This window comes from Coenobita brevimanus, chromosome 28 (genome assembly GCF_032717465.1).
Source record: "Coenobita brevimanus isolate Jiangsu-jjx chromosome 28, ASM3271746v2, whole genome shotgun sequence".
NCBI classification, from domain to species: domain Eukaryota; kingdom Metazoa; phylum Arthropoda; class Malacostraca; order Decapoda; family Coenobitidae; genus Coenobita; species Coenobita brevimanus.
The window spans coordinates 11,852,526-11,865,759 of record NC_136981.1 but is presented as its reverse complement, the minus strand read 5'-3'; the positions used below and the strand labels follow the sequence as shown (position 1 = coordinate 11,865,759).

The following is a 13,234-nucleotide window of genomic DNA, read 5'->3' as shown; positions in this document are numbered from 1 at the left end:
TGTGAACCCCATCACCGCAGTGACATTGTGTTTTTTCTTGCCATCGTTAATAACAGTGATATAATTATTATTATTATCCATCATCATCCAATTCTACGTTGCCCCATGAGAAGTTATTATTATTATTATTGTTACTGTATTATTATTATTATTAATATAATAATAGAAGGTGTAGAAAAGTTGTGACAATTTGGAACTCATCCCGGATTTACTGTGAGAATTTTGTTTACTCTATTATAGTGAAGGGGTAAACCTGAGGATTCGGGAGACAGCTTTTTCACTGTATTCTTGCCATCTCCTGACAGTTTTATTCAGCCGACAGACCCTGAACTGGAGGGGTTATAGCATTAATCAACCCCGTCAGTAAGAGAGGCCTTTCTTAAGCTGAATAAAATCATGTGGTAGCAGCACGAGTAAACTAAAGGGCCATCATCTCTGTTCACTGAGTTTGTTGGTCGCTCTAAACAACTTGCCCTCAATTCTCTCTCTCTCTCTAAACTACTTGGTCTTCACATAACAACCACTTTACCAAGGCATGGTTTGTACTTCCTGCACTAACTAACCACCTGTGCATCATTCCTCTCTGGCATAATTAGCCTTGTCTTAATGCTCGCTGCTGCATGGTAAATTAGCAAATTTGTTGATGAAGGTGCATTTGCTGTCATGTGATAAGGAATGCAATTAAAAAAAAAAATTTGTGTTGGTATTTTGTAGTGGGAAGAACAATGATATTTAACATAATTTATTATTATTATTATTATTATTATTATTATTATTATTACTATTACTATTTCTTAATTACTTTTATTATTTAGCCCCAAGCCCTACACTCCTAGTGGGGCAGTAAAGGATTGGATGATAGGGTGATGAGTTTATTATTATTATTATTATTAAAAGTATCGATGTTGTTAATACTGTCATTATTTTGTCTGCTATTACATATACTGTATTAACCCCTAAAACGCGGCTGTGTACGGCCGATCCCCCCGCTGTGGCGGGGTTGTAGCGGAGTCTGAGTACCTGTGGGAAAATATTTGCCAAAAATCAGAGATTAACCCTAGAGCATTAAAATTTTTATGGCATATAGTACTTACATTCAGCTTTCTCCTGAGACACATGTTGAGCCTTCGAGGACTACCAAAGGACTTGTGAAGACTTGCAAAGTTGAGTAACAAAGTCTTCACTTTCACACCTCCAGAAACCCGGTTTTCTTTCTACCACAGCCTCAATCTGTCACAGTACACTTTATACAACAGTGTACAGGTTGTTTGGAATCCGTATTTGTACAATAAGCACTGAAAATAAGGCTAAAATGAACGGAGCGCACGGCCGACATGCAGCGCGGCGGCGACCTTCCCGTCACTATTGACACATTTGCCTTTTCACGGCTAAAAACACGTATACTACATTATTTTCCATCATAGTACTTCGCAAACGTTCGCTTGTCACTATTACGGCCATAAAAATCACTGTCATTGTCAGTATTGTGGATCGGGACTGAGGAAGACCACCGCGGCGCGAGTTTATTCAGCCTTACGGCAGGCACTTTATTCTCGCTCCGGTCGGCCACTCACACTTCATTTCTATCGCTCACTTTCACTGTAGCTGTCCGTTTTTTGCCTTATTCATCAGTGTCACTGTCCATTGTTATAAAAATAATATTTTCTACACAACAAACTGTCACTGTCAGAACATAGAATAGGAACATATGCTTTCAACTTCTTACACTGGAGTGACTGTCACTCGCAATACTTATATTATTACTATGTACAATTATTTACACCAAAAAACACTGTCACTGTCAGTGCTTTTACAAGTACATACACTAATTTACACTTATCAGACTGTCACTGTCAGTACGTAAAAGAAAACTAAACACTAGTATCACTGTCACTCTCAGTATTATTTCCAAGAATCTTACCCTTATTTTCAAAATCTAGTCAGGCTGTGGTAGTCAAAGAAACACGGGTAAGCACAGAGGGGAATTTTGCACTCTTTGCACTGCAAGGAGGTGCACCTAAAGGTTCTGTCCTGCCTGGTAGTGTGGCTGCACACATGACACCTCCTCAGTGCTTTTCCCCTCTTGGCAGTGGCAGGCAGTGGCTCCAGGCGGTGTCGCTGAAGGTAGGCCTGACACTGTAGGCGGTCTGGAGGTGTCTGAGGGTGGCGTTTGGGACCTGTTGCAAGTACCTGGCCATAACGCTGAAGCAGCTGGTAGACACAAGTCTTAGAAAATCTTCGGAGAGAGTAGTTTGCTGGCTTCCTGTTCTTGATTTTATACAGGATGAAGGCGTTCAGCATGCACATATCAGTCAAGTGCAAGAACACCTTCCTGTACCAACGACGATTCTTCCTCAGGCAGTCTATCTCTCCAATCATCATGTCAGACTTGTCCACCAGCCGCATATTGACGTTGTAGTCAATGACAGCATCAGGCTTCATCACAGGCTCGCCAGTCCTTCTGTCAACCTTCCTTGTGGCCAGCATTTCCCTCTTGTGTACTGTGGTGAGCACATTCACGACTCTCTTATCATGCCACCTGATCGCAAGCATCTTGTCAGATTTCTTCAGGTGCACGTCTCCCCGCTTTGATTTTTCAGCCTCGGGGAAGGCAGGGTAGTGTGCCCTATTGCTCCTGACAGTGCCACAGGATCCGACGCTGTGTTCAGAAAGGTACTTGGCGAGTTTAGGAGCTGTATAGTAATTGTCCGTATACAGGACATGATTCTCGCCAAAGTACTTTTCCAAAAGCACTTTCACCACAGAACCAGAGAATCCAAGGGGGTCAGTCTTGTCCAAATCGACATTGCTGGCGGTGTAAATCACGAAGTCTAAGATGAACCCCGTCTTGCAGTCGCACAGCATGAAAAACTTGATTCCAAAGCGGTGCCGTTTGCTTGGAATATACTGCACAAACCGAAGACGGACCCTGAACAAAACCAAGGACTCATCAATCACCACTTTCTTGAAAGGGCGCAGGAACCTTGTAAACTTATCCTTGATCAAGTTCAGGATTCCCCTCACTTTCCATAATGGGTCAGTTCGGGAAGGCTCATCATTGTTCGCGAAGTGAAGGTAAGTCATGAGCTGCCTAAAACGATCGCGGCTCATGTATTTATTGAAAATTGGTGTTGGGCAAAGATAGTCTGAACTCCAGTATTCCTCCAGCTTATGTTTCCAATTGTGGGGCATCAATAACATCAACCCAATAAATACAAAGAGTTCCCTGATCGTTAGAGGCACCCATGCTGCCATCCGCGACGTGGATGGCGTTGCCGCCTCACCTTCTCCTTCGCGAACTGCAGCAGATTGCCCCTCGTACCTGTTCGTCTCGGTACAAATCTGCTCCATTACCTCGTTGTCAAGGAAGGCCAACAGGTAGTCCAAGCATTCACCATCCTCTTCGACAGGGAAGTCAGCCTGAACTCCACACCCACTGTCATCAAAGGGCAGATCTTCCGGCACAAAATCTGAGCCCTCTGACCACACGAAGGCATCAAGAGTGCCCTGCCTAGGCTGGGAGGTGCTGGGGGCGGCGGGGGGTGAGGCAGGTCGTGTGGGAGTGGGTGAGGCAGGCGATGAGACAGTGCGTGAGGCAGAGGCTGTCCTAGGTCGTGTTGGTGTAGTGGTGGTGGTGGTGGGGAGATTATCTGAGGGTTCAAGGTCACTCGCGGTGGCGTGACTGGCGAGTTGCCTAGTGCGAGTTTCCTTACGAGCTAGCCTTACACTAGGGGACAAAGTTCTAGCTCTGCTACCACGAACACTGGGCCTACGGAAACCTCTACTACATAACGTTGAAGGTCTACTTCCCTTCCGAGGTGGTGAAGGCGACTCTGAAGACTCAGGAGACAGGGCAGCTGAAGAGGAGGACGAGAGAATGGGGCTGGGAGTGCGTGGCGGGCTGGCGGTGGCGTGACGTGGCGTAGGGGACAATGGCAGTGAACTGGGGTCACCACTCCTTTTCCTCTTTGCCCCCTTCCCATATTCCAAGCCCCTTTTCACAGGAGCCTTGCCTGTTGAGGTGCTTGGCACTGAAACAGTCACTTCTGGCACAGTCTCAGCACTCGATTGCGTGTCAGACTCTGCCAGGCTTGACCAAACACCGACGTCACTCCCATAATCCATCGACGCTTTCAATAGTTCATTGGCTGTTGCAGAGTCACTCAGTCCCTTAGCAGTTCCTGGTAAGGTTTTGAAGGGGGTTGAGGTCACAAAACCCTTTTTCGGAGGGCTGGAAGGCACAGACTCGGAAGAGCTTGAATTTGACATGGTGTCACCGTGGAAGATTTGCGTGGACTGACGCTAAACAGGGGCAAACCGCGCGAAAAAATCACAGTGTGACAACTGGGGAAACTAGCGTTTCCCAATAGCAGAAAGTGCTTGCGAGATGACGGCGCAGATTGACACGTATGAGCCGTCCGCGCGCTGCCATATCGCACGACGAGGGAGGGCCGCGCATCGGTGCGTGGGTGGGTAAAAAAAATGAAACTTGGCAACAACCGAGGTCAGTAGTACAAAGGTCAAGTGTGCTAAACGTAGCTCACGGGTGGCGGTACTGATAGACAATACCAGCTGGAGCCTGCTTGCCCGCGGTTATTCAAAATTAACTCAAATCGCAAATGCGACAATCCGCCGTTCTGTCCTTTGGGCCAACCATCGCAAAAGCGACGATCCGCGTTTAAGGGGTTAATATTACTGTATTGTCATTGGCTGTTACCGTACTTTTGTAATTGCAGTATATTTTTGTAAACTTGCTTTTTTTTTTTCTTTTTTTTTCCCCACATGTGAGACATAGTTCTTGTTGATGTTGTGGCCCCAGGATAATCTGAATGAACCTTGTGGACTGTAGGCTGAAGCTGCCTTCTTCCTGCAGTCCATCACCCTTCTTTTGTGGGATAGGAGGAAGGTGGTGGACTTTTGTATAACCAGGCAGGGGAGCTGCCTGGTTCTATCAGTGTCACCACATAAAGGTATCTCTCTCCAGATAGAAGTAGTGATAAGTACTGTACAGTAGTTGTTGTAAGGTGTGATAGAGTAACTTTTAGTAGCCATGCAGGGTTTAAATAGACAGAGGATTTTTTTAGTCTGTAAATCAGTCTCCTAATTTATGTACCTCATTACTATACAGTAGTTTGTTATAACCTGGCCCAGATTTTGTACCATATTTCATGTTTCCATGTAGATTAGTGGAAGAAAAGGACAGTGCATTGGCTCTGTATCTTTTCCATAGCACGTCTCATTGGCTAGCACCATATTTGAATGTCAGTCTATCAAAAACTCTGCATTCAAAATGGACAGGTAACAATATTAGGCCACATTGAAGTGAAAAGAGTATAGTTTTATTTATTTATTTTTTCCCCACCATCCTGCATGAACATAGATTAAGTCTCGGGAACAGATAGAGTGATGAATAGAGAGAAGAATGATAACATTTTGAAGTGGTGGCTATTTTACTGTCCGTCAGAGTAGCTTACTGAGTCCAGGGGTGTCTTTTTCATTTTATTCATGCCATTTCCTGATGATGGTATTTTGGCTGTGGATAGGCTTTTCAAACTGGGTGGGCTAGATACATTACTGTTTTGATAATTCCCTTCAGTACAAGAAGACTGACGAAGAGAGTGTATATGAGTAAGGTGGAGGGTGGAAGAGGGAGGGGGAGACCGAGGATGAGATGGAGGGATGGGGTGGAGAGGTATATGAGAGAGGGGGGTGTGAGTTGGGAGCAGGGCAGTGAAATGGCGGGGGACAGGGCGACTTGGAGGCGATTTGTTTGTGGCCACCCCAAACGGGATTGAGGCGTCTGGCAATAGATAGATAGATAGATAGACAAGAAGCCATTCCTAATTTCCATGAGACTGCCAGAATGCAGCCAAAATAAACAAACAGGGATGTCACCTGGATTCAGTTGGTTAATCTTTTACTTTGTAGGAGTTTCCCTGTGCTTGATAAAATATTTTCAGGGTGCCAAAATAAAATTCTGATGTTTTTCCATTTTATGGAGATGAGTTAACTAATTCACACTGAGGTCATATGTTATTTAACATTTTATTCATTCTGCCATCTGACAATTATGTATCACAGACTCATTCCAGCTGGAGCACCTTGATTCCCCACTATTTAAGGCGCTCCAGGCAGATTGAGTCTGTGTAAGTTTATATCCAAGGGGTGGTTGGGGTTTATTGCTCACATAATGCCATTCAGGGATGAGTGAGAGTGATCACTGTCATTTTTAATGTCAGGACCTAATTGCCTAGCCCTGAGCTTCTATGCATCTCATGGGGCAACACAGGATTAGATCTATCTATCTATCTATCTATTGCCAGACACCTCAATCCCGTTTGGGGTGGCCACAAACAAATCGCCTCCAAGTCGCCCCTGTCCCCCGCCATTTCACTGCCCTGCTCCCAACTCACATCCCCCTCTCTCATATACCTCTCCACCCCATCCCTCCATCTCATCCTCGGCCTCCCCCTCCGTCTTCCCCCCTCCACCTCACTCACATACACTCTTTTCGTGAGTCTTTCACCCTCCATCCTCTCCACATGGCCAAACCACCTCAGTGTGTTCCTTATAACGCTTCCTATCACATCCACATCAACACCACAACGCTCCTTTATATCCTCATTCGTCAGCCTGTCTCTCCATGTGACTCCACAGGCTCCTCTTAAATAACTCATTTCCACTGCTCTCACTCTTGACTTGTGTCCTTCCAACAACGTCCAAGCTTCACTTCCATACGTTAGAGTTGGTATCACAATACTGTCATGTAGTAACTTTTTCACTTCCATGCTCACCTCCGTTTCTTATCACTGCTTTCAAAGAACCAGCAACCTTTCTTCCCTGCTGTACCCTTTCAAGCACTTCACCCTCCAAACCTCCATCCTTACTCATCACACTACCCAAGTACTTAAACGTACTCACATTTTCCAATTCCTCACCATCCAACCTCGCTGTACATTCACTGACTTCACCTCTCTCAAAGACCATCACTTTACTCTTCCCCACATTCACCTTTAGATTCCGTTTCTTACACACTCTCAAACTCATCCACCAAGCCTTGCAGCTCCCCTTCGTCTTCACTCAACAACACAGTATCATCTGCAAACAACAGTATAGAGAGTTTCCAAACACTATCCTCTCTCACCAGGGCCACTCCAACATCTACTACCCTACCTTGTACCTCTTTTATTACCCCATCCATGTACAGATTGAACAACCATGGAGACATGACACATCCCTGTTTCAAACCAACTTTCAAAGAGAAAAATTCACTTAGTTCACCATCCACACGCACTGCAGCCTTCGCACCATCGTACATACTCTTCACAGCATTCAACAACTTCCCATCTACTCCATATATTCTTAACACTTTCCACAATCCTTGTCTATCCACCCTGTCATATGCTTTCTCCAAATCCATGAAAGCTGCATACAACTTCTTTCCCTTCTCTAGAAACTTTTCCACCAAAGATCTAAGAATGAATATCTGATCTACACAAGCTCTTCCCTTGCTAAAGCCTCCCTGTTCTTCTCCAACTAATTTTTCTTTTCTTTCTCTAACTCTGTCAATAAGTATCCTACCATACACTTTTCCTATTATACTAAGAAGACAAATGCCCCTATGATTACCACACACTTCTTTTTCCCCTTTTCCTTTGTACAAGGGAATAATTATACCTGACTTCCAATCCTCCGGGACTCTACCTTCCTCCCAGGCCAATCTGCACATCTTCCACATCCATTCTACTACTATCTCTCCCCCATGCTTCAGCATTTCACCACACACTCCATCAATTCCTGGGGCTTTCCCCGATTTAACTTTCTTCATTGCTTCCACAACTTCTATCCTACTGATTTCTTCCTGTCATAATGACGAGTTGAAGTTAAGCGACAACCATAAATTTTTTATAATTCCATACAAAAATACTGTATTTGGAAAAAAAAAAAAAAAGATAAAGGTATATAAATCAGGGTTAAACCATGCAAAACTTCATTAAGTTACCTTTACATTGTTATATAGATTATGGCTATTTCTACATTTTATTGCGCAGTCAAGCTTTTTATGAGTCTCGGCCGCATATTTGTGTCACGTTCTTTTTCTTTGATCGGTCAGAATAGGTACAATTTTTATGATAGGATGCTGATTGGGGTATTATTTTGAAGCTGAATAGTTACTTTATCGTAGTATTTTCAAGAAAGGAAAATGAAGAAAATAAGTCAAAATGACTTGTTGAAGTTATGCGAAAACCAGAAATTTTATATCTTTCCATAGAAAATATTCAGCAAGAAAAAAAGATATATAAATCTGGTTTACACCACACAATACTACAAAACTACTGCTCAAGGTACATGCCGGCACCTGCCGCCAGCGGAATCGGGAAGGAAGCGGGTATCCGCCTCCACAAACCCACAACATCCACTATATTACATGGCAGCAGTAGTAGAATGGATGTGGAAGATGTGCAGATTGGCCTGGGAGGAAGGTAGAGTCCCGGAGGATTGGAAGTCAGGTATAATTATTCCCTTGTACAAAGGAAAAGGGGAAAAAGAAGTGTGTGGTAATCATAGGGGCATTTGTCTTCTTAGTATAATAGGAAAAGTGTATGGTAGGATACTTATAGACAGAGTTAGAGAAAGAACAGAGAAATTAGTTGGAGAAGAACAGGGAGGCTTTAGGAAGGGAAGAGGTTGTGTAGATCAGATATTCATTCTTAGATCTTTGGTGGAAAAGTTTCTAGAGAAGGGAAAGAAGTTGTATGCGGCTTTCATGGATTTGGAGAAAGCATATGACAGGGTGGATAGACAAGGATTGTGGAAAGTGTTAAGAATATATGGAGTAGATGGGAAGTTGTTGAATGCTGTGAAGAGTATGTACGATGGTGCGAAGGCTGCAGTGCGTGTGGATGGTGAACTAAGTGAATTTTTCTCTTTGAAAGTTGGTTTGAAACAGGGATGTGTCATGTCTCCATGGTTGTTCAATCTGTACATGGATGGGGTAATAAAAGAGGTACAAGGTAGGGTAGTGGATGTTGGAGTGGCCCTGGTGAGAGAGGATAGTGTTTGGAAACTCCCTGTACTGTTGTTTGCAGATGATACTGTGTTGTTGAGTGAAGACGAAGGGGAGCTGCAAGGCTTGGTGGATGAGTTTGGGAGAGTGTGTAAGAAACGGAACCTAAAGATGAATGTAGGGAAGAGTAAAGTGATGGTCTTTGAGAGAGGTGAAGTCAGTGAATGTACAGCGAGGTTGGATGGTGAGGAATTGGAAAATGTGAGTACGTTTAAGTATTTGGGTAGTGTGATGAGTAAGGATGGAGGTTTGGAGGGTGAAGTGCTTGAAAGGGTACAGCAGGGAAGAAAGGTTGCTGGTTCCTTAAAAGCAGTGATAAGAAACAGGGAAGTGAGCATGGAAGTAAAAAAGTTACTACATGACAGTATTGTGATACCAACTCTAACATACGGAAGTGAAGCTTGGACATTGTTGGAAGGACACAAGTCAAGAGTGAGAGCAGTGGAAATGAGTTATTTAAGAGGAGCCTGTGGAGTCACGTGGAGAGACAGGCTGACGAATGAGGATATAAAGGAGCGTTGTGGTGTGGATGTGGATGTGATAGGAAGCGTTGTGAGGAACACACTGAGGTGGTTTGGCCATGTGGAGAGGATGGAGGGTGAAAGACTGACGAAGAGAGTGTATATGAGTAAGGTGGAGGGTGGAAGAGGGAGGGGGAGACCGAGGATGAGATGGAGGGATGGGGTGGAGAGGTATATGAGAGAGGGGGGTGTGAGTTGGGAGCAGGGCAGTGAAATGGCGGGGGACAGGGCGACTTGGAGGCGATTTGTTTGTGGCCACCCCAAACGGGATTGAGGCGTCTGGCAATAGATAGATAGATAGACATCCACCCACACCAAGGAACATCAAAACAACACCCGGCACACAATACCATACACAAATACTGTCATCTCTCCCCCCTCGCCCACCTCAGACCAGCTTCCAGAAGCATATCCACACTCAGATCACTCGCCACTCCATTCAGTCGCTTAAAGACAACACACAGCTTCATACATAGCCTCCTGACATCCACCCTTCTGAATCCTATCTCCCTCGTGAGGACAGGGTCCACCTGGCCAGGCTGAGTTGTGGGCACCATCCAGCCCTCTTAAGCTACCAGAAGAGGCTGGATGACTCTGTCGCTGATGCCTATCCAGGATGCAACACAGCACCCCATACTATTAAGCACATTATGGAAGACTGCATTACACACAATCACCTATGCCAACAGCACAACATACACTCTTTGAGAGCTCTGTGGGAAAGCCGGGTCTCGGCCATGGCCTTCCTAAGGGACTCGGGGCTGTTCTGTCAGACTGCCCAGGGAACAACTACTACTACTACAAAACTACTGCCCACCATGCACAGAGCAAACATTCTGTGACATCATGCCTGAGTCTCTTTGTTGTGACGCATAAACACAATTTATGGTGAATGTTTTACAAAAGTATCTGGGGCATGCCACGTTGAGTACACCGCTTCCCGTCCGATCAGCGAAGTTAAGCAACGTTGGGTCTGGTTAGTACTTGGATGGGTGACCGCCTGGGAACACCAGATGCTGTTGGCATCCCTACGTGTCAAGTGGGGTTGGTGGAGGATTAGTGCCCCTCCCTGTAAAACAATTAATTCTAAGCCCTTGGCCACCCCGTCTGGGATACATGGCGTCTGGCAATGAATGAATGAATCTTAAAATGATGCATAAACGAGTCATCGGAATCTCTGAGGCTGGATTTGAAATGACCCAAAAATTTGTCATCAGTATCTCAAAGGGTTAACATAAAGGGATAGAAAGGGCACAGTTAAACAGAAACACATACCATACAGACTCCAGAGATGGGCTTGAGGTAAAATGTTTTGAGGCAAGGAGTGGTGATATAGTGGTTTCCACCATTTGGGTTTAACTCCTTGAGTAAGGGCCTTATTTTTAAATTCATCAAAAACCACGGATGCTGTATCATCATCGTTGGCAAAAAATCAGCTCAGGTATGCAATAATGATGTTTTTGAGCTGAAAAATGTGCTATAACAGCAGTGTGTGGATTTTCATCTCACATTGGTTAACGAAAACCGCTATAACCAAGTGTGCGATAAATAAGGGATCATTGTATGTGTCTATCTGATAGAGGGATGTCTTCATGTAGTGGCACTGATGTAACCAGTGATCTCACTGCTTGGTTTCTGTATTCAGACATCCCTCAACCACTTCCTATCCCTGGTAAGGAGGAAGGTAAAGAGGGCAGCTTGGGCCTGCAGTCTACTGGGTTCACATTTTAGATGAACCTAGGGCCAGAACAAAACAATGCATCTAAGATAACATGATTTAGAGGACTTACTGGAGCTACTCTACATTAAATATTCAAAGTAGCTCATTTAACAGACTGAACATATCATTGCATTGGTAGTTTGGTGCTCATCGATCTGAGCTTTACCACTGATGGTTTATTAATTTGGGGAGACTGAGGATGAAGTGGAGGGATGGGGTTGAGAGAGATATTAGTGTGGGTGGTGTGAGTTGGAGAAATGCCAGATGGTGAAGGACTGGCTGACAAGGAAGCATTTCTTCTGTGGCCACCCCTTCTGGGAGTAAGGCATATGGCTGTAGATAGATAGTTTAGTAGTTTGGGGAACTGTATCATAGGTACAACATAAAACTGTGAAATTTTTACTGAAATTAAGGCCTCGTCTCATCTGAAGGTTGCTTAATTTTCCATGATAGAGACCAATTGTTGTATTTTACTCGAGAAACAGATTTCAGGTATTAAATTCATTGTCTGATCTATCCCAGAGCAGCTTCGTTTCCTTCTTTTGTACCACACCCTTCCCTAGGAATTAGGGATAAGTGTCTGATACTAGCTGGCACAGTGAACTCCTCAAATCTCATGATACCATATAATTTTTGATTTACTCTTGTGTCTTTCAGGTGATTTTATTTAGCTTAGGAGAGAATTTTCAGAGCAAAGGGGTTTAATATTGCGATCATTAACTCTTTTATTACTAGGGTACTCTCTGAAGCAGAATAAAATTATCTGAAATTATCAAGAATGAGCTTGAAAGTATGTCATCAGATTGAAGGGGTTGACCAGCCTTACTTTATTAGAAAAGTTGATTATTTTTGCCAGCCTTGTGTCTGTTCCTAAAAGAACTTTGTGAGGTGTTCCTGTACCTGTCTCAGACTAAAAAATTCAGCAGGATCGTGTCACTGGAGAGATTAAATGGAGCAGTTTTATTTTTCAATTAAGGCACTCCATTCTGATTGAGCTGGTGCAGGTCTATATCCAAGGGGTGGTCAAGGTTTATTGCTCACTTAATGCCAGTCAGGTATTTGTTGAGGCTGGTCACTCTCATCTTAAATGTCAGGACCAACTTCCTTACCCCCGGGCTTCTGCGCACCTCATGGGGCAACACTGGATTTGATAATGAATGAATTATTTTTTTTTTTTTTTATTATTATTTATTTTTTTTGTTTTTAAGACATTAATTTTTCAACAGGTGTGTGATAGAAGACTTTTTTTTTAATGAGTAGTTTATTTACAAGATAATTACTATGAGTAATGTATTACAAGACACATTGGTTAACATATCTTTGGTGTGACCCCCAGAGGAACTGTGTGAGGTGAAAGGTGTGAGTGCTGGAAGTGCCGCATTGAGTGAACACCTGCAGAGTCAGATAGCAGACCTGGAGGAGCGCCTTAGGGAGCGACACCTTGCACTCCACCCTAAGATATACGACGACATATATGACGATAATACACCTACGCTTGTTAGGAAAAAGAAGGTAAGTTGGTGCAACTTTTGTGCAGATGCCCACTAATATATACGAGTACTGTGCATACATACATTCATACATAGCTGTACATAAATGATGCTGGGTATGGATATCTTCATACAGTGGCACCAGTTATATATGTCTCTCTTTTCCTTCCATAGCCCTTAAAAGCAGGAGGGTGGAGGAAGGAATATGAGAAAATGGGAATTCCAGCCTTCAGTCTACTGGGTTCATACTCAGGTGGATCTTTGGCCACAACAACGAAAGCAACTTACATACATACATATAATACACACACACACACACACACACACACACACACACACACACACACAAAAGAGTATCACGTTGTAGTCCTCATTATGCTTGCTATCATCTTAAGTCATCATCCACATCATTGTCCTTTAGAATGGAACTGAAGAT

At 43.9% G+C, this 13,234-nt stretch overlaps 1 protein-coding gene and 1 pseudogene across 1 annotated transcript in view; both read left to right on the top strand.

Moving 5' to 3' along the window:
* Slmap (Sarcolemma associated protein) overlaps nt 1-13,234 on the top strand; it is a 203,938-nt gene that overhangs the window by 145,826 nt on the left and 44,878 nt on the right. The window contains exon 12 of the mRNA XM_080268629.1: nt 12,645-12,820. Within this exon, the coding sequence (XP_080124755.1) occupies nt 12,645-12,820 (176 nt within the window). The remainder of the gene's footprint in view (nt 1-12,644; nt 12,821-13,234) is intronic.
* LOC145394882 (5S ribosomal RNA) lies at nt 10,496-10,613 on the top strand (annotated as a pseudogene).